General features: G+C 45.6%; 1 protein-coding gene across 5 annotated transcripts in view; it reads left to right on the top strand.

Moving 5' to 3' along the window:
- Positions 1–21,017, top strand: part of Ttn (titin) — a 268,818-nt gene extending 247,801 nt beyond the window's left edge. For all 5 annotated transcript variants that reach the window (XM_032903541.1, XM_032903540.1, XM_032903538.1 and 2 more), the window contains 25 exons: positions 76–378; positions 469–774; positions 891–1,181; positions 1,269–1,565; positions 1,692–1,997; positions 3,069–3,374; positions 3,455–3,736; positions 3,926–4,519; positions 4,630–4,917; positions 5,018–5,317; positions 5,808–6,110; positions 6,387–6,689; positions 6,796–7,380; positions 7,501–7,806; positions 7,932–8,231; positions 8,846–9,421; positions 9,517–9,822; positions 10,044–10,637; positions 10,755–16,210; positions 16,289–16,441; positions 16,572–16,728; positions 17,601–18,292; positions 18,405–18,558; positions 19,069–19,368; positions 19,694–21,017. In XM_032903541.1, coding sequence (XP_032759432.1) covers positions 76–378; positions 469–774; positions 891–1,181; positions 1,269–1,565; positions 1,692–1,997; positions 3,069–3,374; positions 3,455–3,736; positions 3,926–4,519; positions 4,630–4,917; positions 5,018–5,317; positions 5,808–6,110; positions 6,387–6,689; positions 6,796–7,380; positions 7,501–7,806; positions 7,932–8,231; positions 8,846–9,421; positions 9,517–9,822; positions 10,044–10,637; positions 10,755–16,210; positions 16,289–16,441; positions 16,572–16,728; positions 17,601–18,292; positions 18,405–18,558; positions 19,069–19,368; positions 19,694–19,992 — 13,757 coding nt within the window. In that variant the 3' untranslated portion in view covers positions 19,993–21,017. The remainder of the gene's footprint in view (positions 1–75; positions 379–468; positions 775–890; positions 1,182–1,268; positions 1,566–1,691; positions 1,998–3,068; positions 3,375–3,454; positions 3,737–3,925; positions 4,520–4,629; positions 4,918–5,017; positions 5,318–5,807; positions 6,111–6,386; positions 6,690–6,795; positions 7,381–7,500; positions 7,807–7,931; positions 8,232–8,845; positions 9,422–9,516; positions 9,823–10,043; positions 10,638–10,754; positions 16,211–16,288; positions 16,442–16,571; positions 16,729–17,600; positions 18,293–18,404; positions 18,559–19,068; positions 19,369–19,693) is intronic.
- The last annotated feature ends 6,927 nt before the right edge of the window (positions 21,018–27,944 follow it).

Here is a 27,944-nt window from a genome sequence, read left to right as displayed (position 1 = left end):
TTAAAACTTTTAAATTTCTACTGTTTTATTTTTTTAAAAACCCATAATCTTATATACCTCCCTGTCTATATTTAGTTCCACCAAGTGCTCCTACCAGACCTGAAGTCTACTATGTGTCTGCCAATGTTATGTCGATTCGCTGGGAAGAACCCTACCATGACGGCGGTAGTAAAATCGTTGGCTACTGGGTTGAGAAGAAAGAACGGAACACCATCCTTTGGGTCAAAGAAAACAAAGTGCCGTGCCTAGAGTGTAACTACAAAGTGACAGGCTTGGTAGAAGGACTAGAGTACCAGTTCCGGACATATGCACTCAATGCCGCAGGCGTCAGCAAGGCCAGTGAAGCTTCGAGACCTATCATGGCTCAGAACCCAGTTGGTATGTAAGAAACTGCTAAAACTACAGTCATTACTATTCCCGGTATTAGAACCCACTGGTCTTTTTAACCTTATTTCGTATCCCTTCTAGATCCACCCGGTAGACCGGAAGTGACAGACGTCACAAGATCAACAGTGTCACTAGTTTGGTCTGCCCCGGTGTATGACGGAGGCAGCAAAGTTGTGGGCTACATCATAGAACGGAAGCCAGTCAGCGAAGTCGGAGACGGCCGCTGGCTCAAGTGCAACTACACCATCGTCTCTGATAATTTCTTCACTGTGACCGCTCTCAGTGAAGGCGACACTTACGAATTCCGTGTGTTGGCCAAGAACGCGGCAGGCATAATTAGCAAAGGCTCTGAATCGACAGGCCCTGTAACTTGCCGAGACGAATACGGTAAGAAATAGCCAACGCGTGCTCCCTTCAGCTAACTCCAGTGTTCTCCTTTTAACTTAAGTGGACGTCCGAACTGTCGGACATTCATTCATATTATCTATTTTGCCTATTAACAGCTCCACCGAAAGCTGAATTGGATGCCAGGTTGCAAGGCGATCTGGTGACCATTAGAGCAGGTTCAGATCTTGTTCTCGATGCTGCCGTTGGTGGCAAACCTGAACCCAAAATCATCTGGACCAAAGGAGACAAGGAACTGGATCTCTGTGAAAAAGTTTCCCTACAGTACACTGGCAAGCGAGCAACCGCTGTGATCAAATACTGCGACCGGAGCGACAGCGGGAAATACACACTGACCGTGAAGAACGCTAGTGGGACCAAGTCCGTATCTGTCATGGTCAAAGTTCTTGGTAAGCAGATCAAAGGCCCTCTTTCCGATAACTGTAGCACTCGCCAAGTATGCCGTTCATCATGACTTGTCATCCTGCCTGTTTCAGATTCTCCTGGCCCATGTGGAAAACTCACCGTCAGCAGAGTGACCGAGGAGAAGTGCACCTTAGCCTGGAGCCTTCCGCAGGAGGATGGGGGAGCAGAGATAACTCACTATATTGTAGAGAGACGGGAGACTAGCAGACTCAATTGGGTGATCGTGGAAGCGGAATGCCTCACTTTGTCCTATGTGGTTACCAGGCTCATCAAGAACAATGAGTACACATTCCGAGTGAGGGCAGTGAACAAATACGGCCTTGGCGTGCCCGTTGAATCAGAGCCAATTGTGGCCAGAAACTCTTTCAGTGAGTATTAACTCTTTAAGACACTTTAGCCATTAAAACGCTAATGCTGGTCAAGAAGAAGGGTAGTCATGTTCAGAGTGGTTTTCTGCAATCCTGATCATTCTGATTTGCATTCCGTACAAACAGCGATTCCATCACAACCTGGCATACCAGAAGAAGTTGGCGCTGGCAAAGAGCACATCATCATTCAGTGGACGAAACCCGAGTCCGACGGTGGCAATGAAATCAGCAACTACCTAGTGGACAAACGTGAAAAGAAGAGCTTGCGCTGGACCCGTGTCAACAAAGACTACGTGGTTTATGACACCAGGCTGAAGGTGACCAGCCTCATGGAAGGCTGTGATTATCAGTTCCGGGTGACCGCCGTGAACTCTGCTGGCAACAGCGAACCCAGCGAAGCCTCAAACTTCATCTCGTGCAGAGAGCCATCATGTGAGTCCTAAGACAGTAACCCTGGGCTCAACCAAAACCATATGACAAGTATTTTCCAACGTGGTAACTCTGGGAACTTCAGAATTTATGAAACACATATACCCAGTATAACGTATACTTACTGTGATCGTAAATATAGGATTTTAACTGTACATTACTGGTAGCAGCTAGCATTGCTGAAAACTGTTGCAATATTTGTCTAGTCTATGGAAAGCAATAGATTGTTCTAATTCCAACGTGAGAGATATATTTTTGTAAGTCTTCTAGAAGAGTCAAAAAATGAGTTCTACTGATTAGTATTGACAAGAAAAAAAGAGCGAAAATTCCTTTTGAGCAGAGGCTTAGGGGAGCATAAGGCATCCAATTTTATAACCAGAAGGTACTAACAACATGATTATTACATGACCTTCAAAAGTAACATAGAGGGGTTGGGGATTGAGCTCAGTGGTAAGAGTGCTTGCCTAGCAAGCACAAAGCCCTGTTCGGGTCCTCTGAAAAAAAAGAAAGAAAGAAAGAAAGAAGAGAAAAGAGAAGAAAAGAAAGAGAGAGAGAGAGAGAGAGAAAGGAAGGAAGGAAGGAAGGAAGGAAGGAAGGAAGAAGGAAGGAAGGGAGGAGGGAAGGAGAAGAAAGGAAAAGAAAAGAAAGAAAAGAAAAGAAAAGAGTAACAGAGGCATTTATAGAGTTTCAGCCCAAGAGCTAAAAGGAGTAAGCCACAGAGGAAAAAGGCAGGACCAGATTCCTACAATGGAGATATGTCATATTCACCCAGTGAAAGAGGGACAACTAAAGAAAAGTCCCTAAGAACAAGCTAAGAAAGGAACTCAGTTAAGAGAGACTATGCTATTGCCAGCCAAAGTGAGAGACAGAAATAGCTGCATCTCCGGAGAATCTAAATCTTGAAATAATTATAGGAATAATACAGCATGAATGTTGCCATAGGGTATCAAAATTTAAAACGCTTACCAAAAGGGCCTTCCTAAGTCCTGAATGCCTCTGTGAATCTTGAAAACAAAACTGTCATTCCCAAAGTCTCCTCCTTTGTGCAATGCCTTTATCTCTTTTAAATTTCAGACACCCCTGGACCACCTTCTGCCCCGAGAGTTGTGGACACCACCAAGCGCAGTATTAGTTTGGCATGGACCAAACCCATGTATGACGGTGGTACTGACATCATAGGGTACGTCCTTGAAATGCAAGAGAAGGACACGGATCAATGGTGCCGCGTGCATACAAACGCCACAATAAGAAACAACGAATTCACTGTGCCAGACCTTAAGATGGGCCAGAAGTACTCCTTCAGGGTTGCTGCTGTGAATGCGAAGGGTACGAGTGACTACAGCGAGACGACTGCTGAGATTGAGCCGGTGGAAAGACTAGGTATTGAACGCGGGAGCGCTCACAGGTGTTGTTTTCTTGCCCCATCTGTTCGTGAATTGACTGCGTTTTCGTATTTACAGAAATCCCAGACCTTGAGCTTGCGGATGATCTGAAGAAGACCGTGATCATCAGGGCCGGAGCCTCACTGCGCCTCATGGTGTCCGTATCCGGAAGACCTTCTCCTGTCATCACGTGGAGCAAGAAAGGCATTGACCTTGCAAACCGGGCAATTATTGACAACACGGAGAGCTACTCTTTGCTCATTGTGGACAAAGTTAATCGGTACGATGCTGGAAAGTACACAATTGAAGCCGAAAACCAGTCTGGCAAGAAATCAGCAACGGTCCTAGTTAAAGTCTATGGTAAGCAACTTTCTTAGGTTGAGCTAATTTGCAAGTAGAGACCACAAAAAGTCACACCTTGGCCTATTATTGATTACCTCAGTAGAAGAGGCCAACATTGATTATATTTTCCTGTAACATAGACACAAAGTATCAATCGAGCAATAAAAAGTAAGTATGAATCATTCCTTCTGATCTTTTTTTTTTTAGATACTCCTGGTCCCTGTCCTTCAGTGAATGTTAAAGAAGTTTCCAGAGATTCTGTGACCATCACTTGGGAAATCCCCACAATTGATGGTGGTGCTCCAGTCAACAATTACATTATTGAAAAGCGAGAGGCTGCCATGAGAGCTTTCAAGACAGTGACCACCAAATGCAGCAAGACTCTTTACCGAATATCTGGACTCGTCGAGGGAACCATGTACTACTTTAGAGTGCTCCCAGAAAACATCTATGGTATTGGGGAGCCTTGTGAAACATCGGATGCAGTTCTCGTCTCAGAAGTACCTCTGGTGCCCACAAAACTAGAAGTGGTTGATGTCACCAAATCCACCGTGACTCTTGCTTGGGAGAAACCACTCTATGATGGCGGCAGCCGACTCACTGGATATGTCCTTGAGGCCTGCAAGGCCGGCACAGAGAGATGGATGAAAGTTGTCACTTTGAAGCCCACGGTCTTAGAGCACACCGTGATTTCCCTGAATGAAGGTGAACAGTACTTGTTTAGAGTGAGGGCCCAAAATGAGAAAGGTGTGTCGGAACCAAGGGAGATCGTCACACCAGTGACTGTGCAAGACCTCAGAGGTAGGTACTGAACACCCGCATAAATGCAAAATAAATGAAAACATTGAGGTTTCAGGACACTCCCTCTTCAGATCATATGTGAGAATAAATGCCCGATTTCTTTCTTACAGTATTGCCAACAATTGACCTTTCTACAATGCCTCAGAAGACCATCCATGTCCCAGCTGGCAGACCAATCGAGCTGGTGATACCTATCACTGGCCGTCCACCGCCTACTGCTTCCTGGTTCTTTGCTGGTTCTAAACTGAGAGAATCGGAGCGTGTCACCGTGGAAACCCACACTAAAGTCACCAAGCTAACCATCCGTGAAACCACTATAAGAGATACTGGAGAATATACGCTCGAATTGAAGAATGTTACGGGAACCACCTCAGAGACAATAAAAGTTATTATTCTCGGTAAGTATGTCTGGCAGGGTTACCATTTAGTCGTCCAATGGTTAAATCCCCAGTTTTGGTTTGAAGTAAAAATTCACCTCCCGATTTCTACACCTTTCAGACAAGCCTGGTCCACCAACTGGGCCCATCAAGATTGATGAAGTTGATGCCACCTCAGTGACTATATCCTGGGAACCTCCCGAATTGGATGGCGGTGCTCCACTGAGTGGCTACGTGGTAGAACAGCGTGACGCCCATCGTCCAGGATGGCTGCCAGTTTCCGAGTCTGTAACAAGACCAACATTTAAGTTTACCAGACTCACCGAAGGAAATGAATACGTGTTCCGCGTGGCTGCAACAAACCGCTTCGGGATCGGCTCATACTTGCAGTCTGAGGTCATTGAATGCCGAAGCAGCATCAGTAAGTTCTGGAACTCCTCCACCATTTTCCCTATAGCTGACTCTGAATTTAGAGCCTATCTCCCCTGATGAGCAGAAATACAGCTTGTAAAATTAACTCCTGGGTTCTCCTACGGTTTCTAAACAGCCGTGCTCGGCAGCTTTCGACAGTGTTAGATTTATTTATTTTTTTAACCTTCTTTACTTGGTTGAAAGAAAAGGAGTTTGAGGAAAAAAGAATGGAAAAATGGAAGAAGAAATAAAGGGAGGAAGAGAAAAAGCATGCAAGGGAGGAACTATAGACAACCCAATAGAGGAAAGTATAAAATGTGTGCTGAGTCAATATTTATAAATACAGCAAAAATGGAAAAGGCACAAGTGAAAGTGCTGGGAAAATGGTCATTTGTCTTTCATAGCATCTAAAATACCAACTGAAACCACAGTACACACAAACTGGATTCCTTTGCTCATGTTGGCATATTGGTTTGTTTTTTTTTTCTGCCTTCCTACAGGTATCCCTGGACCTCCAGAAACATTACAGATATTTGACATCTCCCGTGATGGCATGACACTTACTTGGTATCCACCTGAAGATGACGGTGGCTCCCAAGTGACCGGATATATCGTTGAGCGTAAAGAAGTAAGAGCTGATCGATGGGTCCGTGTAAATAAAGTACCAGTGACTATGACACGGTACCGATCCACTGGCCTTATTGAAGGCTTAGAATATGAACATCGGGTCACAGCCATTAATGCAAGAGGGACTGGAAAACCAAGTCGTCCTTCCAAACCCACCGTTGCCATGGATCCAATTGGTAAATATTTTTAGTATACACCAAGTTTGTTGAGATACAATTGTTATATGGTGAAACTTATCCTTCTAAAGTATGCAGCTGTATGAGTTCTGAGAAATTCAGCTATGGAATCACCACCACAACAAAACTACAGAATACAAAAATGTAAAAACCAAAAGTGCTAACAGTCTATGTATTCAACAACACACTGAATTTGTTATACAGCACGGTCAATATATAACTTTGCAGCAACTGTAACAAGGATTTTTTTTTTTTTGTCTGTTCTTTTTTTCCTAGCTCCACCGGGAAAACCACAAAATCCAAGAGTTACAGATACAACCAGAACATCAGTTTCCCTGGCCTGGAGTGTTCCAGAAGACGAAGGTGGATCTAAAGTCACAGGGTACTTGATAGAAATGCAAAAGGTAGATCAACGTGAATGGACCAAATGTAACACCACCCCAACCAAGATTCGGGAGTACACCCTAACACACCTACCTCAGGGCGCTGAATACAGGTTCCGTGTCCTAGCCTGTAATGCTGGTGGACCTGGAGAGCCTGCCGAGGTACCAGGAACAGTCAAAGTCACGGAGATGCTAGGTAAAATACATGACTGCTTACTTGTTGCTAGAATTGCCTTATGACTTTTTCCTACCTGCCATTCAAAAAATATATATATGAATTGTAATTCTTCCTTTTTCCTCAGAATACCCTGACTACGAACTTGATGAAAGATACCAGGAAGGGGTCTTTGTGCGACAAGGTGGAGTCATCAGGCTTACCATACCGATCAAAGGAAAACCATTCCCAATATGTAAATGGACCAAGGAAGGCCAAGACGTTAGTAAGCGTGCCATGATCGCAACGTCTGAAACACACACTGAGCTTGTGATCAAAGAAGCAGACAGAAATGATTCTGGAACTTATGACTTGGTCCTGGAGAACAAATGTGGCAAGAAGACAGTTTACATCAAGGTCAAGGTGATAGGAAGTCCCAACACTCCAGAAGGGCCACTCGAATATGATGACATACAAGCCCGCTCTGTAAGGGTCAGCTGGAGACCTCCTGCTGACGATGGTGGTGCTGACATCCTGGGCTACATCCTTGAGAGAAGAGAGGTACCTAAGGCTGCCTGGTATACCATTGACTCCAGAGTCCGAGGCACATCTCTGGTAGTAAAAGGCCTCAAAGAAAATGTGGAATACCATTTCCGTGTCTCAGCAGAAAACCAGTTTGGCATAAGCAAACCCTTGAAATCTGAGGAGCCAGTCATACCAAAGACGCCACTGAGTAAGTGCTCTTTCAGCCACAGAGGTAGAAAAGTTGGTTTGAATGCTTACACTGCTTAAGTTACAACTGCCAGCTCACAAGATCTGATCCCCATGTATGCTTTCTCACTTGTGTTTATAGATCCACCAGAACCTCCAAGCAATCCTCCTGAAGTACTCGATGTGACCAAAAGTTCCGTCAGCTTGTCATGGTCTCGACCTAAAGATGATGGTGGCTCTCGAGTTACAGGCTACTACATTGAACGCAAGGAGACGTCCACTGACAAGTGGGTCAGACACAACAAAACCCAGATCACCACCACTATGTACACAGTCACTGGCCTTGTTCCTGATGCGGAATATCAATTCCGTATCATCGCACAGAATGACGTTGGCCTTAGCGAGACCAGCCCTGCTTCTGAACCCGTTGTTTGCAAAGATCCCTTCGGTAAGCAAAGAGTTTCCCAATGGGACCAAAAAAAATAAAAAAACTGTGGAGCAAGCCAGTTTTCGCCTTTGCCTGTTTTCCACCAGTAAACCTAATTCTCTTCTTAATCATCTCGAATATTTCAGATAAGCCAAGCCAACCAGGAGAACTCGAGATTCTTTCGATATCCAAAGACAGTGTCACCCTCCAGTGGGAGAAGCCCGAATGTGATGGTGGCAAAGAAATCCTTGGCTACTGGGTTGAGTACAGACAGTCTGGGGACAGTGCTTGGAAGAAGAGCAATAAGGAACGGATCAAGGACAGGCAGTTCACCATCGGAGGTTTGCTAGAAGCGACTGAATATGAGTTCCGAGTATTCGCCGAGAACGAGACTGGGCTCAGCCGACCACGGAGAACAGCTATGTCTGTCAAGACAAAACTAACATGTAAGTAGATCAAGGTTCTCTCTCTGTGGGTGACAAACGAAACCCGTGGAAACTAACTCTTCCTACAGTCTAAGTTAAACTCTCCTGCTGGCATTTTGTATTTAGGGTGGCTTCTGACCAAATTTATTTACATGCGTATGCTTGTCAAAGCCCTCAATTTTTAACTCCGGTCTCCAATCAAGCCTGCTGGAGTTTAACTTAGACTACAGGGCCTAAGCATTTCTCCTGAGCAGTTTCCCCTTCTGATGCAATAAGGCTTTTTGGGTTTTCTCAACTCTTAGCAAGATTTGGAAGGTTAACAAACATACTTCACTTCAGTGAACGGAAGTAAGGACAAGAATCCTGTAAACTGGCCAGGAGACTCATTCCCTCAAAACCTCACACTACATCCTAATACCTTCTCAATCATAGAAAGTTGCAATGTGATAGAGTAGGGTGATGCGTTCACTTAATCACCATTTCCCATCTGGCCCTAGAAACATAGAGGACTCTTAGATGCACATCATAGCACCTATTAAAGCTTAGTCAATAGGATAATCCATTACCGCCATGCACAAACAGATTACAAATTCAGTAGTGACGACGCGTCTAACATACTCTTTCATCATGTGCAGCCGGAGAAGCCCCAGGAGTGCGCAAGGAAATGGCCGATGTGACCACCAAGTTAGGCGAAGCCGCTCAACTCTCATGCCAGATAGTTGGAAGGCCCCTTCCCGACATTAAATGGTACCGATTTGGTAAAGAGCTCGTACAAAGCCGGAAGTACAAAATGTCTTCAGATGGGCGCACACACACTCTGACAGTAATGACAGAGGAACAAGAAGATGAAGGCGTCTACACATGCGTAGCCACTAATGAAGTCGGAGAAGTAGAAACCAGCAGTAAGCTGCTTCTTCAGGCCGCACCACAGTTCCATCCCGGTTACCCGCTCAAAGAGAAGTATTATGGTGCTGTGGGATCTACGCTTCGGCTCCATGTTATGTACATTGGTCGCCCGGTACCTGCCATGACTTGGTTCTATGGCCAGAAACTTTTGCAAAATTCAGAAAGCATTACCATTGAAAACACTGAGCACTATACCCATCTCGTCATGAAGAATGTCCAGCGTAAGACCCATGCCGGGAAATACAAGGTGCAACTCAGCAATGTCTTTGGGACGGTTGATGCCACCCTAGACGTGGAAATACAAGGTATTTGGCTTTTGCTTTCGAGAAGTGAGTTTCCTTTTAGAGGTCTCAGGGGGACACACTGTGAAACCCACGGCAACTGTGCTTTCTCTCAACAGATAAACCAGACAAGCCTACGGGACCCATTGTGATTGAAGCACTACTCAAGAACTCGGTGGTGATCAGCTGGAAACCGCCCGCTGACGATGGCGGCTCCTGGATCACCAATTACGTGGTGGAGAAGTGTGAGGCCAAGGAAGGTGCTGAATGGCAATTGGTGTCTTCAGCCATCTCAGTGACAACTTGTAGAATTGTGAACCTCACAGAAAATGCCGGGTATTATTTCCGAGTCTCGGCTCAGAACACCTTTGGCATCAGTGAGCCACTAGAGGTCGCCTCCGTGGTGATCATCAAGAGTCCATTCGGTGAGCAGAAGTGAAGTTTGAGGGGGAAATGGAAGATTCAGATAACATATAATCTTTCTCGCTTGAATTGAATGTTTTTGTATTTTAAAGGGGAATGTGCATACCCTATCCCCTTCTTTGTAGTCGCACAGCACTTTGGAGCAATTCTGTTTATTTTAAATGAGATCCCTTTTTCAAATAAAGCTATTTTAAACATGGCAAATCTTTTTATTTCCTAATAGAAAAGCCAAGCGTTCCTGGTAAACCAACCATCACTGCTGTCACAAAGGATTCTTGCGTTGTGGCTTGGAAGCCACCCGCGAGCGACGGAGGTGCAAAGATCAGAAATTACTACCTCGAGAAGCGCGAGAAGAAGCAAAACAAGTGGATTGCTGTGACAACGGAAGAAATTCGAGAAACCGTCTTCTCCGTGCAAAACCTTATTGAAGGTCTTGAATATGAGTTCCGTGTAAAATGTGAAAACCTGGGTGGAGAGAGTGAATGGAGTGAAACATCAGAGCCTGTCACTCCAAAATCTGACGTCCCGATTCAGGCTCCACACTTCAAGGAGGAGCTGAGGAACCTGAATGTAAGGTACCAGAGCAACGCCACTTTGGTCTGCAAGGTGACCGGTCACCCGAAGCCTATTGTGAAATGGTACAGACAAGGCAAAGAAATTATCGCAGACGGACTCAAGTACAGAATTCAAGAATTTAAAGGTGGCTACCACCAGCTCATCATTGCAAGCGTCACAGACGATGATGCCACGGTGTACCAAGTCAGAGCTACCAACCAAGGGGGATCCGTGTCTGGCACTGCTTCCTTGGAAGTGGAAGGTAAAAAACAAATCTCTGACCATTGGTCTGGTGTTAGACAACCTATTGTTAATTTGTGGGGCCAAGTATTATGAAGTCTTGCTAAATCATGTTCTTTGTTCTTTTACCTTGATATAGTTCCAGCTAAGATACACTTGCCCAAGACTCTCGAAGGCATGGGAGCAGTTCATGCTCTCCGAGGGGAAGTGGTCAGCATCAAGATCCCCTTCAGTGGTAAACCAGACCCTGTGATCACCTGGCAGAAAGGACAAGATCTCATTGATAATAATGGCCACTACCAAGTGATTGTCACAAGATCCTTCACGTCACTTGTCTTCCCCAATGGAGTGGAGAGAAAAGATGCTGGCTTCTATGTCGTCTGTGCTAAAAACAGATTTGGAATTGATCAAAAGACAGTTGAACTGGATGTTGCTGATGTCCCCGACCCACCCAGGGGTGTCAAAGTTAGCGATGTCTCACGAGATTCTGTCAACTTAACTTGGACAGAGCCAGCTTCTGATGGTGGCAGCAAAGTCACCAACTACATTGTTGAAAAGTGTGCAACTACTGCAGAAAGATGGCTCCGCGTGGGACAGGCCCGAGAAACACGTTACACCGTGGTCAACTTATTTGGAAAAACAAGCTACCAGTTCCGAGTAATAGCTGAAAATAAATTTGGCCTGAGCAAGCCATCGGAGCCCTCAGAACCAACCGTTACCAAAGAAGATAAGACCAGAGCTATGAATTATGATGAGGAGGTGGATGAAACCAGAGAAGTCACCATGACTAAAGCATCACACTCCAAAACTAAGGAACTCTACGAGAAATACATGATAGCTGAAGATCTGGGGCGTGGCGAGTTTGGAATCGTCCACCGTTGTGTTGAAACATCCTCGAAGAAGACATTCATGGCCAAATTTGTTAAAGTGAAAGGGACCGATCAGGTTTTAGTCAAGAAAGAGATTTCCATTCTAAACATCGCTAGGCACAGAAACATCTTATACCTCCATGAATCATTTGAAAGCATGGAAGAATTGGTTATGATCTTTGAATTTATATCAGGACTGGACATATTTGAACGCATCAATACGAGTGCCTTTGAACTTAATGAAAGAGAAATTGTAAGCTATGTCCGCCAGGTCTGTGAAGCACTGGAGTTCTTACATAGTCAGAATATTGGCCACTTTGACATTCGGCCAGAAAATATCATTTACCAGACAAGAAAGAACTCCATTATTAAAATAATAGAGTTTGGTCAAGCACGTCAGCTGAAGCCAGGAGACAACTTCAGGCTTTTGTTCACTGCCCCTGAATACTACGCCCCTGAAGTCCACCAGCACGATGTTGTCAGCTCTGCCACAGACATGTGGTCACTTGGTACACTGGTGTATGTGCTGCTGAGTGGAATCAACCCATTTTTGGCTGAAACGAACCAACAGATGATTGAGAACATCATGAATGCTGAATATACTTTTGATGAAGAAGCATTCCAAGAAATTAGCCTTGAAGCAATGGATTTTGTTGACCGGCTGTTGGTGAAAGAGAGGAAATCTCGCATGACAGCCTCAGAGGCCCTGAAGCACCCGTGGCTGAAACAGAGGATCGACAGAGTCAGTACTAAAGTCATCAGAACACTGAGACACCGGCGGTACTACCACACCCTGATCAAGAAAGACCTCAATATGGTTGTGTCGGCAGCCCGAATTTCCTGTGGGGGCGCAATACGATCTCAGAGGGGAGTGAGCGTGGCTAAAGTTAAAGTGGCATCCATTGAAATTGGCCCAGTGTCTGGGCAAATAATGCACGCCATTGGCGAAGAGGGCGGCTATGTCAAATATGTATGCAAGATCGAAAACTATGATCAGTCTACCCAGGTGACCTGGTACTTCGGCGTGAGACAGCTGGAAAACAGTGAGAAATACGAAATCACCTATGAAGATGGAGTGGCCACCATGTATGTCAAAGATATCACCAAATTCGATGATGGGACCTACAGATGCAAAGTCGTCAATGACTACGGGGAAGACAGCTCTTATGCTGAGCTGTTCGTTAAAGGCGTGAGGGAAGTTTATGACTACTACTGCCGCAGAACCAAGAAAGTCAAGCGCAGAACAGACGCGATGCGGCTCCTGGAAAGGCCACCAGAATTTACCCTGCCTCTCTACAACAAGACGGCGTATGTGGGTGAAAATGTCCGTTTTGGGGTAACTATTACCGTCCACCCAGAACCTCGTGTGACGTGGTATAAATCGGGTCAGAAAATCAAGCCAGGTGATGACGACAAGAAATACACGTTTGAGTCCGACAAGGGTCTTTATCAACTAACAATCAACAGTGTAACCACAGATGACGATGCCGAATACGCCGTTGTGGCAAGGAACAAACACGGTGAAGACAGCTGTAAGGCAAAACTGACTGTGACTTTACATCCACCCCCGACAGAAACCACACTCAGACCCATGTTCAAGCGGCTGCTGGCGAACGCCGAGTGCCACGAAGGCCAGAGTGTCTGCTTCGAGATCAGAGTTTCTGGCATCCCTGCACCAACATTAAAATGGGAGAAAGATGGCCAGCCGCTGTCCCTGGGGCCCCACATTGAAATTGTCCATGAAGGCTTAGATTATTACGCACTGCATATCAGGGATACCTTGCCCGAAGACACGGGTTATTACAGAGTCACGGCCACAAACACGGCCGGATCCACCAGCTGCCAGGCTCACCTACAAGTAGACCGGCTGCGCTATGTCAAGCAGGAATTCCAGACTAAGGAGGAGCGTGAGCGCCACGTGCAAAAACAGATCGACAAGACACTGAGGATGGCTGAAATTCTCTCTGGAACCGAAACTGTGCCATTGACTCCGGTGGCCCAAGAGGCTCTAAGGGAAGCTGCCATTCTTTATAAACCAGCTGTGAGCACCAAGACTGTCAAGGGAGAATACCGACTTGAGACGGAGGAAAAGAAAGAGGAGAGAAAACTCCGCATGCCTTACGAAGTCCCAGAGCCCCGCAGGTTCAAACAAGCCACGGTGGAAGAAGACCAGCGCATTAAGCAGTTCGTGCCCATGTCTGACATGAAGTGGTACAAGAAGATCCGGGATCAATATGAAATGCCCGGGAAACTTGACAGAGTTGTCCAGAAAAGGCCCAAACGCATCCGCCTTTCGAGGTGGGAGCAGTTCTATGTGATGCCTCTTCCTCGCATTACTGACCAATACCGACCTAAATGGCGCATCCCCAAACTGACCCAAGATGATCTGGAAATGGTGAGGCCGGCCCGACGGCGTACCCCTTCCCCTGACTACGATCTTTACTACTATAGACGTAGGAGGCGCTCTCTGGGTGACATCTCAGATGAGGAACTCCTCCTCCCTATCGATGACTACCTGGCAATGAAGAGAACGGAGGAAGAGAGGCTGCGTCTGGAAGAAGAGCTTGAGCTGGGCTTCTCAGCTTCACCCCCCAGCCGAAGCCCTCCCCGCTTTGAGCTTTCTAGCCTGCGCTATTCTTCTCCGCCAGCTCATGTCAAGGCGGAGGACAGGAGAAGAGACTTCAGGTACTCGACCTATCACATCCCGACAAGGGAAGAAACCAGCACGAGTTATGCAGAGCTGCGGGAACGGCATGCCCAAGCCTCATACAGGCAGCCGAAGCTACGGCAGAGGATCATGGCTGAGAAGGAGGAAGAGGAGCTGCTGCGGCCAGTGACAACCACCCAGCGTCTCTCAGAATACAAAAGTGAGCTCGACTACATGTCGAAGGAAGAAAAGTCTAAAAAGAAATCAAAACGACAGAGGCAAGTGACCGAGATAACCGAAATCGAAGAGGAATATGAAATCTCAAGACGGGCTCAAAGGGAATCGTCCTCCTCTGTGTCCAGACTACTGAGACGCCGACGCTCCCTGTCTCCGACTTACATCGAGCTAATGAGACCTGTGTCTGAGCTGATCCGGTCCCGTCCACAACCTGCTGAGGAATATGAAGACGACACAGAAAGAAGATCTCCTACCCCAGAGAGAACTCGTCCACGTTCTCCCAGCCCTGTGTCTAGCGAGCGATCCCTCTCAAGATTCGAGAGGTCTGCAAGATTTGATATCTTTTCCAGGTACGAGTCCATGAAGGCTGCCTTAAAGACTCAGAAGACATCGGAGAGGAAGTATGAGGTTTTGAGTCAGCAGCCCTTCACCCTGGACCACGCCCCTCGAATCACACTGCGGATGCGGTCCCACAGGGTTCCGTGTGGCCAAAACACACGCTTCATCTTGAATGTCCAGTCTAAGCCAACTGCTGAGGTCAAATGGTACCACAATGGTGTAGAACTCCAAGAGAGCAGTAAGATTCATTACACCAACACAAGCGGGGTCCTGACGTTGGAGATTCTGGACTGTCAGACGGAGGACAGTGGAACCTACCGTGCCGTGTGCACCAACTACAAAGGCGAAGCCTCTGACTATGCAACCCTGGATGTAACTGGTGGACATTACACCACCTATGCCTCCCAGCGCAGAGACGAGGAGGTCCCCAAGTCAGTCTTCCCTGAACTGACGAAAACAGAGGCATATGCCGTCTCCTCATTCAAGAGGACATCTGAGATGGAAGCCGCTTCTTCGGTCAGGGAAGTGAAGTCACAAATGACAGAGACAAGGGAAAGCCTCTCATCCTATGAGCATCACGTCTCTGCAGAGATGAAGAGTGCCGCCTCTGAGGAAAAGTCACTGGAAGAAAAAGCCACAGTCAGAAAGATCAAGACCACACTGGCGGCAAGAATTTTAACAAAGCCTCGGTCCATTACTGTCCATGAAGGTGAGTCTGCAAGGTTTTCCTGCGACACCGATGGGGAGCCGGTACCTACCGTGACCTGGTTGCGTGGAGGACAAGTGGTGAGTACTTCTGCTCGCCACCAAGTGACCACTGCCAAGTACAAATCGACCTTCGAGATTTCTTCAGTGCAGGCTTCTGATGAGGGCAACTACAGCGTGGTAGTCGAAAACACTGACGGGAAGCAAGAAGCACAGTTCACGCTGACCGTGCAAAAGGCCAAGGCTGTTGAAAAGGCTGTGACATCACCACCCAGAGTCAAGTCCCCAGAGCCTCGGGTAAAGTCCCCAGAAACAGTGAAGTCTCCCAAAAGAGTGAAATCTCCAGAACTCGTAGCTTCTCATCCAAAAGCCGTGTCACCCACGGAGACAAAGCCGACAGAGAAGGGTCAACAGCTTCCGGTCCCTGCCCCACCGAAGATAACTCAGTCCCTGAAAGCAGAAGCTTCCAGAGACATCGCAAAGCTGACCTGTGCGGTTGAAAGTAGTGCGCTGTGTGCAAAAGAGGTCGCCTGGTATAAAGATGGCAAGAAACTCAAGGAAAATGGGCATTTTCAGTTTCATTACTCAGCGGACGGTACCTACGAACTCAAAATTCACAACCTGAGTGAATCTGATTGCGGGGAGTATGTTTGTGAGGTCTCTGGTGAAGGAGGAACCTCCAAAACCAGCTTCCAGTTTACTGGACAATCCTTCAAGAGTATCCATGAGCAGGTGTCCAGCACAACAGAAACCAAGAAATCCGTTCAGAAAACTACTGAGTCAGCAGAAGCCAAGAAAGCCACTCAGAAAACTGCTGAGTCAGCAGAAGCAAAGAAGCCAGCTCAGAAAACTGCTGAGTCAGCAGAAGCCAAGAAGCAGGAACCAATAGCTCCTGAATCAGTGTCCTCAAAACCAGTAATTGTTACTGGGCTTCGGGATACAACAGTTTCTTCAGACAGTGTTGCCAAATTTGCAATTAAAGTTACTGGAGAGCCCCAGCCAACTGTCACCTGGACGAAGGATGGAAAGGTAACCAATTCTAAAATGTCCTTTATTTTCTAGAAAAAAAAATCTAATGCCTCCCCCACTCATCCACACCTCCTAAGGAAATTTCCATATTAAGCTATTGTTTAAAACTCCAATCACTTGCTTTCCACAGGCTCTTGCACAAAGCAGTAAATACAAACTCTCTAACGACAAAGAGGAATTCATCCTGGAAATCCTCAAGACTGAGACTTCCGATGGCGGACTTTACTCCTGTACAGTAGCAAATTCTGCTGGATCTGTGTCCTCTAGCTGCAAGCTAACAATAAAAGGTGTGTAGTTTTGTTCTTAACTGATGTGTTCCAGAGAGCAGTATTAATAGTTTCTGAACACAAACATACACAATTCTAAACATTTTCTAATCTAGACACACAGATTTACAGTTATAATAATAGCATAAAAGATGTACATGCTTCCATAAATGCCATATGCGATCTCACAGACCTTGAATCTGTTCACAGAAATATTTAAGAATAAAGTCAGGCAGGTCTAGGGGCTCTAGCCTGGAACCATTACATGGGGTTATGGCAGGAGAGGAAGGAAGTTAGACTCAGTTGTACAATGAATCTGAAGTCACCCTGGGCTACATGAGGCCCTGGTTCAAAAAATAAAATTATATAAATACAACTGAGTGAATACACAGCATGGTAGTTCCTCTCAGTCTTTTGTGCTTGCCATTTTCCAAGGAGCACACGCTTAGTAAATGAGCCACATTCATATCCCAGTTAAAATTAGGTCATCTCAGTCTTGCAAAAGGTAATTTCTCAGTTGCTTGAAATCTCCAAAATCCTAATCCAAATCTTTGCCTATTCTGCTCAAGATGTTTCCCCTCACATTGTAAAATTATCTTTTTTTTTTTCTTTTCTTTTTTTCGGAGCTGGGGACCGAACCCAGGGCCTTGTGCGTGCTAGGCAAGCGCTCAACCACTGAGCTAAATCCCTAACCCCCTGTAAAATTATCTTAATGTAATCTAGTTTAAGAAACTATGAGACCCAATCTCAAAAGTCATGATTTTCTACAGCTGGAAATGAGAATTGGTGTTACCTACAGATTGTATAGAAGTTGACACTTTGACTACATCACAGAGTAGAATTGACAAAAGTCACATTCCAATTAAGTCTACTTACAGAGGTTTCTCTTTTAGCTGTAAAAGACACAGAGGCACAGAAAGTATCAACCCAGAAGACCTCTGAAGTTACAGCCAAGAAGAAAGAAAGTGTCCAGCAGGAAATTTCTCAAAAAGTCCTAACTTCTGAAGAAATCAAAATGTCAGAAGTAAAATCTCATGAAACATTGGCCATCAAGGAGGAAGCATCCAAAGTGCTGATTGCTGAAGAGGTCAAGAAGTCAGCAGCAGCCTCCCTAGAGAAATCCGTTGTCCACGAAGAAGTCACCAAAACGTCACAGGCATCAGAAGAAGTCAAAACTCACTCGGAGATCAAAGCACTGTCTACCCAGATGAACATAACCAGTGGGCAGAGAGTGACCCTGAAAGCCAACATTGTTGGGGCCACAGATGTGAAATGGGTCCTGAACGGCACTGAGCTTTCTAATTCAGAAGAATACAGATACGGGGTATCCGGCAGTGACCAAACCCTCACTATCAAGCAAGCCAGTCACAGAGATGAGGGAATCCTCACCTGCATAGGCAAAACCAGCCAGGGAGTTGTCAAGTGTCAGTTTGACTTGACCCTGAGCAAAGAACTCTCAGACGCGCCAAGCTTCATCTCACAGCCCAGATCTCAAAACATTAATGAGGGACAAAATGTTCTCTTCTCTTGTGAGATCAGCGGGGAGCCGTCCCCTGAAATTGAGTGGTTTAAAAATAACCTGCCAGTAAGTTTACATTTTGAATATCTATTGGAGAAAAATTTAAAATATCACATCCCTAGCCAAAGACTTCAATGCCCCTTTCCTATTATCATTATTATTGTTTGTTTTTTTTTAGATTTCCATTTCTTCAAATATCAGTGTAAGTCGCTCCAGAAACGTGTACACTCTTGAGATCCGAAATGCATCCGTAAGTGACAGCGGAAAGTACACAGTTAAGGCCAAAAATTTCCGTGGCCAGTGTTCAGCTACAGCTTCCTTGACAGTGCTTCGTAAGTACACCTTTGCCATTTTCCCTAAGATGTCAGGGGGCGAAGTGAGGGTCGCTGGTGCCTTAGGCACAGAAAACTCTCAAAAGACCTAGGAAACCTGCATGTGTAATAGAGACAGGTATCTTGTGCAGAATTCATCCTCATCGTCAGTTTGTCTAAATGGAAATTTTGGTTAAGTTAAATTTTGGAAGTAAGGCCCTCTAAGAGTTCCCAGGGTATTCCAAATGTTAATCATCTTATATACGGTTAATCATTTTTCTCCTATCGATTTCTGGTACCCGCATGCGATAGTAGAAATTTAAGGATCGTTTCTCGGAGCCATCGAGCTGGCTAGCTCTTGGCAACTGTTACGTTTGTATATATGTCTTTGCTTTACGCTTCGACAGCCAACTGTTCGGATTGTGTTTTCTGTGTGCGTTAAGTTTTCATTCTCGTTAAGTCATCGTCGTCAGATGTCACCAAATAACCAGATGTCTTTGATGTCCCCTGCGTATCTGCTATGCTCCGCAGCTCTAGTGGAAGAACCACCCAGAGAGGTAGTATTGAAAACGAGCGGTGACATGAGCTTGCAAGGAAGCTTCTCGTCTCAGTCAGTCCAAATGTCTGCCTCCAAGCAGGAGGCATCCTTCAGCAGCTTCAGCAGCGGGAGCGCTAGCATGACTGAAATGAAGTTTGCGAGCATGTCTGCCCAAAGCATGTCCTCCGTGCAAGAGTCCTTTGTAGAAATGAGCTCCAGCAGTTTTATGGGAAAATCTAGTGTGACACAACTGGAAAGCTCTACCAGTAGAATGCTCAAAGCAGGCGGAAGAGGTGAGCCACAAAAACTCCCGGTAGAGGTAGACAAAGCCATGTAGCGCAGCACAGTTTTAGAGCAGTGGTTCTCAACCTTCCTAGTACTTTAATACAGTTCCTCAGGTCGTGGCAACTCCTAACCATGAAGTTACTCTCGTTGCTGCTCCCTAACCATAATTTCTCACAGCCATAATGTAAATATATTTTTGAGGTACGAGTTGGCCAAAGGGGTCGAGACCCACATGTTGAGAACCACTGTCTTGGTGCATTAAAATTCGATAGAGAGCGAATGGGGTTTCTTGTCTCGGTGATCCTAAAACTCTTCCGTTGCTGTTTCATAAAGGAATTCCACCTAAAATTGAAGCTCTTCCCTCTGACATCAGCATTGATGAAGGCAAAGTTCTAACAGTGGCCTGTGCTTTCACTGGGGACCCTACTCCGGAAATAACATGGTCCTGCGGTGGAAGGAGAATCCAGAGCCAAGAACAACAAGGAAGATTCCACATTGAAAACACGGACGACCTGACAACCCTCATCATCATGGACGTACAGAAACAAGATGGTGGACTTTATACCCTGAGCTTAGGGAATGAATTTGGATCTGACTCTGCCACTGTGAATATTAATATCCGCTCTATGTAAGAGGGCCAGGGCCGAGGGGCGGGGGCCCTAACACTCTATGCTCATTCACAATCTCTCTCAAATGATTCACATGGACTAATCTTTCTGATCTGTAAATATTTTAAGTAGTTTCGTATCCATCTGAACGAGTCACAGTTCCAAAACTATGCATTTCGATCCTTTCATACTTGACCTGAGAATATTTGCTAATGACATGTACATACTGTATATAGCCGGATTCACGGTTATAAAGTTTTGTACCATTTATTTTATGACATTTTACACTGTAACTTTTGAAACTAACTGTTGGTAGGAGAAAGTTTCTTATGGATTATGGAGCGAATACCCTGCCGATACTTAACCAATCTTTGTGCCTCAACATACTGTTGATGTCTAAGTATGCCTCAGTGGGTTGAGAAATTCCCCACTGAAGATGTCCTATCCACCTAAGAAAGGATGCTGCTGTACATGTCCCTGACATGTGCACTGATACCTACTGAATCAGAAACGTAAGGCATTGGTGATGTTTGCATCTACCCTCCTGTAAGCAGCACTTTAATGTCTTACGTTTTCTCTGATGATGTCACACTTAAAATTATCATGACAAACATGACCAGAGCAAAGTGTAACGGCCAACACTTTGTTCGCTCACTGCACGCTGTCTCTGACATAAAGAGTGCGTGGATGGCTTGGGAAAAGTACCATCTCCTGGCCATCCCCTCGATTAACCAAGCCATTCATGTATTCTTATGCCAGAGCAGCGTCAACTCCTGGAGGTCCCCGGTGCAGCAGATGCCTCGTGTGGTAGTTCTAAATTTAAATTTCACTGGAAACTGGGCAACCAAGCACTGAGCCACAGCAAAATAAGAGAAGCATCACCACCAATGAAGCTGTTGTTAAAACCATACTACCAACTGCCCATAAAAAATTACTGATTCGATGTAGTCTTTTTCACGCCAGCATATGTTCAATTGGTAGTTATAAATGTTGGACCTCCTTGAGATTAAAAAATAATAATAATAAAGCAAGCTATCTGCACCTCAAAATGTGTGGTTGGTTGTTTTCTGTGCAATTCTGGAGAGGAACCATGGCTTCCGCACAGCACATGAATTAACTGCAAGTTCCAATATTAAAAACATCCTCAAAGCACACTGCTATATTAGATGAATTCAATAATTTTGTTTTAAAAGCCTAATTATAGTTCTCAGGAATAAGTTTATCCACAAAAGTTTCTCTTCCAAACTTATCAAGAAACAATTCAACTAAGTTGACTACAACAGCTCCAGAGCAAATAACAGGTCTTAGGGTTAAATAAGAGCTTAAGTAGGGGGCTGGAGAGATGGCGCAGTGGTTAAGAGCACTGACTGCTCTTCCAGAGGTCCTGAGTTCAAATCCCAGCAACCACATGGTGGCTCACAACCATCTGTAATGAGATCTGATGCCTTCTTCTGGTGTGTCTGAAGACAGCTACAGTGTACCTATATGTAGTAAATAAATAAATCTTAAAAAAAAAAAAAAAGAGCTTAAGTAGGGTGGTCAGTTCAAGCAACTGAAAGCCAGGAGAGATGGCTCGGCGGTTATGAGCACTAGATGTTCTTCCAGACAGTCAGGGCTCCATTCCCAGCATCCACACAGTGATTTACAACCAGTTCTAGAGTATCAGGCGCCCTTTCTGGGCACCAAGCATGCATGTGGTACACATAGGCAAAGCAACCATTTCCATCAAATAAAATAATTTTTAAAGACTTATATGTACTTAGTACTAAAAAGCTTATGCCATAAAAACCTGTATTTGTCCACTTTGAATAGCTAAAAGTAATTATCAACATACAAAGATGACCGCTTGCCTTAAAGCGACATCAGTGTTAACTGTAAAAGGTCAAAACCGAAGACAACATACCTTAATTTCTTTTTTCTTCTCTAAAAAACCAGTTTGGGTCTTTCAGATTCAGCAAGTTTTCTGGTTTAAGTCAGATTTCCTAAAAGCACAGTCTTGAGTACGATCTTGTTACCTGCCCACCTTAGGTGGAGACATGCCCTACTCACAGGTAGGCCTGCCTAGCTGGTCAATACTCCACAGGAGCTCAACAGCGGGTGAACAAGACTAACATTCTCTGCAGCTAGGTCCTTGATGACTATCACAGAAAGGAGCAACAGGACAGAGGATAAGAACAATACAAGAATATAGCATCAGCCAGCTACCCCCACCCCAACCTGATCTCTCATGGAGCACAATGCCACTGAGATACTTCAAGAAGCAAGGATACCCCTTTGTGTGCCCTTTAAGTCAATCAGCAACTGTAGTCTTTGGGACTGGGGAGGGGAGGAAAGACAGAAAAAGGAGTACAGACAAGAGAGCCCCTGTAGGGCAGGGTGGTTTTCTGCTTACTGGGGCAGCTAAACAGCCAACGCTCAAGGAAATTCAAGTGAAAGAGATCCCAACACATATCCTTCTGGCAGCAGTGAGGGAAAACCAATAACACCAGTCGCACACCTCACCTTTGTTAACTGTCCTTGCTTTAGACTGGGAGACTGGGGCTGATAACTCGGCCAGTAGTAATGTTGGCCAAGCAGGAGAACTTGAACCCATTCCCCATAAAACAAAACAAAACAAAACAAAATGCAGTGGCGTAGATTTGTAATCCCAGTGGCAGGGAGGGTAGTCCAGCCAACCCAGCCTAGTCAGGGAGCCCTGGGTCAATGACAGTCCCTGCCTCCAAAACCCATTGTGGCAGCAGCCAGCGCCTGAGGAGGAATGGCACCTAAGATTGTCCTCAGGCCTCCACAGGCCACGGTGCACCCTCACTCCTGCGAAGTGATTCCCCAAGGACAACTTGGGTTTGATGTGCCTGCAACAGCGGCTTCTTATCAGCCGCAGCCTGTGGATGGTCTGCTCTGCTCTGTCAGCTCCCACATCCTCCCAGTGCCTACTGGAGGGGAATGTCAGCAACTTCTTTCAAAGGAAGGAGGAGTGGACTGAAGCCAAGACCTGATTTGCATTTTTCACCTCAGTGGAAGCTCCTGGATGGACTACAGGACACTGCTGATGGTTACACGAGGGGATTGCCTTGGGAGACAGATGGAACTCTGACCCTGGTTCCTGCCACCTTTCTCCTAGCTCCTCTGAAAACAGCGCCTCCCACTGAGGTGGGCATCATGGATGCTTCCAGCTCTCCTGCCCTCAATAATCTGGGGAATGGTCCCTGGTTCCTCAGTGCTTCATCTCCAAGTCATATTAATTCTACTTTCCCCATTCCCATCAACAAGGGGCAACAGAGAGCAGGAAAAACAAAAAACAAAAAAAACATAGCCCTCCCAGATTCCAATCTGCAAAACTTACTGGCTCTCATTACTACCCTCTTGTCCTTCACCCTTCCTTCCTGTTTTATAATCCACACCCTGGTTACGCAGCAAGCAGAATATGTAGAAAGTACACACTTGTATTGAAGACATGGGAGGTGACCTGAATGCTAACCTCAAATCTAGATGCTTACTGGCTGCATGAGTTGGAGTTGGTTATTGAGCGGCACCTTTCCTCAGGGTTCTCATCCATAGTTCGGAACACTCTCAGTAGTGTTGGGAGGATTAGGCAAGTTACTACATGTAAAGTTCATGTAGTGGTGCTGAGCATGGCACCTGAGACAGATGAGTGAGCTCTTCTTAGGGGCCGCCATGCAGAAGAGAGAAGCTGCTCAAGAGTCTCACCGATGATCATCGGATGCATTAGATCGCTAGAGCAGTTGCAAACAAGTACCAGTGACTGCCTTGCACAAAAGAAAAAAAAAAATCTCAGCTCTGGAGATCAGAAATCCAAAAGTACTCATCTACAGGGTTGTTCCTGATAGCTGTGAGGGGAAAACCTGCCCCAAACCTCAGTTCATGAGTGTCTATCTCCCAATCTCTCCCCTTCAGGGCGACAGCCAGATCAGGATCCATCTTAATTCACTTTATCTCTCCAAATACATCGCAAATATCCTCCTGTCCAAGGTACCAGAGGTTGAGAATCCAAGGTCTCTTTGGGGGAAGAGTCAAAACTCAACTTGTAACACTAGAAGCGACAGGCACAGCTACGGTCTCATAGAAACACGTTGATGGAGTCTTTCCAAACATGGTCAGCCTCTATCCAACAGCAGTGGGTTAGAGAACAGAAACACATGGCAGGCGGGAAGAAGATGAACCAGGAATGGTCAGTTAAGAAGAAAGCTGGAGACCCACTTCCATGGTGGCCAAACCCAGTAAGAATATTTTCAGACTGCTCCAGGATGATAAAAGAAATACTGGAACCAAATGAAATTTTTAAGGAAATTGACAATGTCCAGTTTCCTTGCGTCAGGAGAAAGCAGTCTGCTGGGTAAAGGGCTTTGGACATAGGGTGGTCCAGAGATCTGCATCGCATGGCTGTGGGTTACAAAGGCTTGGTTTGCCATCTTTGAGTAGTCATGAGTATTTCCTGTTCCTCGGGACATCTATTAACAGAGAAATTCCTATACAATTCCTCAGAAGCAGAGGGATCGAGCAACACCACCCCTGAAACACCTGTGAAGGGCCTGGTGCTCGGAATTCCCTTTCCTTATGCAGTCAGGAGAGGCTGTTAATACACCATAAGGCCCCTTACTAGGGATAAAGTATAAATTCCCTGAGTTTAAAGGTACAACCCCAAGGTTTTCAAGGGAACCTTGGTGCCAAACAGCCTTAGAGGAACATGGGGTCAGAATTCTTCCCTTAAACTGCTGCCCATGACTGAAGCCAGCTTCTATTTGGCAGCTGCCAGCTCAAAAAAAAAAAAATCATAATCTGCTCTGAGATTCTGGTCAGGTAAGGAATAAAGGTCCTACTAGCTGCCCAATGTGCTGTGAAACTTGACCTATGTCCATAAGGAGGGCAACTATCCCTCCCCTACTCCCACTTAGCTGTTTAGAACTCAAGAGGGAGGAATCATCAATACACCCATGAGGCTAGCGGGCACAACTAGGGAAGCTGAACTGCCTTGTCAGTATAAATAGAGTAGAGGGACTACAGGAAGGAAGGTTACTGGTGGACGCACAACAAAACGCAGCTTGTTTCCTCACTGCTCAGACTAAACTCTAACCCAAGAGCAAGACAAGCGTTGTTTCAGTTTCCACCACAGGACTTCAAGCCCACACAAGAGCTTGAGGCAGGAACTTTAGCAGACTACAGAAGAGGGCAACTTGCTGGAGATGGCCTGTGGCTTCCCCAGCTTCCTCTCTTGACCAGGCCTACTGACTGTGGGATGGTACCACCCACAATGGGCTGGGCCTTCCCACACAATTCACTCATGAAGAAAATGCTCCTCATATGCGTCCACAGACCAACCTGATGGACGGAGGCAGTTCTGCAATAGAGGGTCCCTCTTCCCAGGCTGAAGGGACTCTGGCCAATGGGAGCTTGGTGGGCATGGCTCTGGCAGACCTGGCCCTTCTCTCCCATTCCCTCTGCCTTGCTAAAAACCCTACATTCCTAAAGGGAGCCCCCAGGGTCTATTCCCTTATTTGGCCATTCCCTCCTTCTGGGGTGACTTCAAAGGTCTACCTATCTAAGTATTTAAGTCTAGCAATCAAAAGGCCCCTTGGCTTACCTAACACACCCAATTAAAATGAAACACCTAATCCTTACACAGGGTTTATACCCTTGTACCTTTATAAACCTTTTTTTTTTTTGCTGTGCCACATCTGTCTACTATCTTGAGGCAGTTCTTTGTCCCACTCTGGGAGAACTACTGCTGCCCCATCTCCATTTCCCCTTGTCTCCCCTCTCCCTTGTTCCCTTCCCCTCCTCCCTCTTCCTCTAGCTTCTGTCTTTGTTTCTAATCCCTACCCTCTGTCCCTGGGCACATAAATCTTGTTTGTGTTGAGAACTTGGTCTTGGGGAGTCCAGAGCAGATAGTTTTCCTTCCATAGGTAACTCTGGCTCTAGCTTTTGTCAAGGTGATAACAGCTAACCAGCATATTACCCAAAGCCACTCAATGAGCTGCAGACCTGGATCTTCAAAAGCCACAATGTCTTGCCACCACTTCCTCACCCAAAAAGCCAAACCCACTGAAGTGGAAGGTGAGAGGCAGTGCTTGTTTAGGGTGGAGAGGCTTGGCTTCTGTTCCAATTTGAAGCTCAGCTCTAAAACAAACAGCAAAATCCCTTCAGTTTCTTCCCTATTTGTAAAACAGAAAACAAAACCCCACTTGCAACACAGCCAATCTGTCATCTTCTCAGAAAGCTGAGGCTAGAAACTCTGACCGCTGAAACTTTACTGAGATCTGTAAGAGCCAGGAAATAGGGAGGGTGCTTACCTGTCACTCTGGGGCAGTAGTGAAGGCAGGAGCTTTCTAACAACTATGTCACTTGGTCCTAAAGTAAACACAAAGCCCACATTTCTCCATTCATTCCTCAGATATCCTGACAAAATATTCTGCCTGATTCCTAAAAGGCTGATTTGAGGCAATGGCCTCCTGATAGTCCTTAGACTGTTGAAGGTGGATTGTTGCCATGGTAATGGAGCTTTCTTTGTGTGGTAAGTGCTTGGTGGACATTCTATACTAAGAACCTTCTTCTGGACTTGGCCCTGACTGAGAACAGCCCAACACAGTTGTGCTGGCTTGTTTTATGTCAATCTGACATAAGGTAGAGTCATCAGAATGGAAGGACCTCGATGGATAAAACACCTCCATAGATCAGCTGTGGACCCTGATGGGGAGAGCCCAGCCCATTGTGGGTGGAGCTGTCCTTGGACTCGTTGTCCTGGGATCTAGAAGCAAGCAGGCTGAGCAAGCCATGGGGAGCAAGTCAGTCAGCAGCACCCCTCCATGGACTTTGCATCAGCTCCTGCCTCCAGGTTCCTTGCCCTGTTTAAATTCCTGTCCTGACTTCCTTCAATAATGAATAGTGATGTGGAAGCACAAACTAAATAAACCCTTTCCTTTTCAATTTGCTTTTAGTAATGGGCTTCTCATTGCTAGGACAATGATGTACCAAGATCCAGATTTAGTTCCTTTACGGAACAGTTCTCAGGATTCCGCTAATCTTGGAAGCCCTGTAGACAAAGAGGGAGCAGGCACCAGAAATGAAAAGCAAGCACTGAAGTCAAGAGTCTCCAAGGATCTCAACAACCCCATGCCTCAGACAAAGCATGAGACAACCCACGAGCCACAAGTCAAAGTCCTCACACACAAGCCTCGCTGCTGTGACCTTAAAATCCAGAAAAGTCAGCACGATCTAATCCTCAAAATGTAAGGTTTCCTTAGGCTTCATACACAGATTAAAACTTTGACAGAAGCCAGGGGTGGTGGTGTTCATCCATAGTCCCGGGTAACCTGGAGGCTGAGACAGGAGGAACCCAGAGCCTGGGAGCTATGGCTTAGTCTGAGAGCAATGTAGCAAAAACTTCAAAGAAAAAGTAATTCAACACCTACGCATAAATCAAGGTATACTTCCTCAAAAGAACAGACTCCACAGATGTGGTCAAGGACAAAGGGCTCCAAGGTCACAGTTTCAGAGACATAGTGACCTACCAAAGCCTTCTATGTAGAGGGGGCAGAATGCAAACTAAAAATGATTGCCTTTTATTTTTAAAGTATTTACAATGAAATCATTTACAAACATGTCTATTTGGGGAAAGAAATAAAAAAATGTTATTTCCTCTATTTCTACAAGTTTAGAAACTTGTAATATTCACTTTAAATCTATTAACTTAGGGGGAAACAACTACCAGAAAAACTATCAGAAGTACCATATTCTGCAAGTTTATACGGCTTAAAAAAAACAAAAACAAAAAAGGACTGTCTATATCATCAATTTTTTTCCAAGTTGAACAAATGAAAGAAATGCAAGTTATGAGTGGGCTGATTCCACTGAACCAAGGATGCTCTAACGACCCGTTTGCGATTTAAAATGACAAGCACTTTTAGAAGCAGTTAATATGTGTAAACATTTTAAACTTGGGGAAAGGGACAGCCACATCT

Source organism: Rattus rattus, chromosome 5 (assembly GCF_011064425.1).
Source record: "Rattus rattus isolate New Zealand chromosome 5, Rrattus_CSIRO_v1, whole genome shotgun sequence".
Taxonomy (NCBI): Eukaryota; Metazoa; Chordata; class Mammalia; order Rodentia; family Muridae; genus Rattus; species Rattus rattus.
Note: the sequence above shows the minus strand (reverse complement) of the source record. Positions and strands in the feature narration are given on the sequence as shown.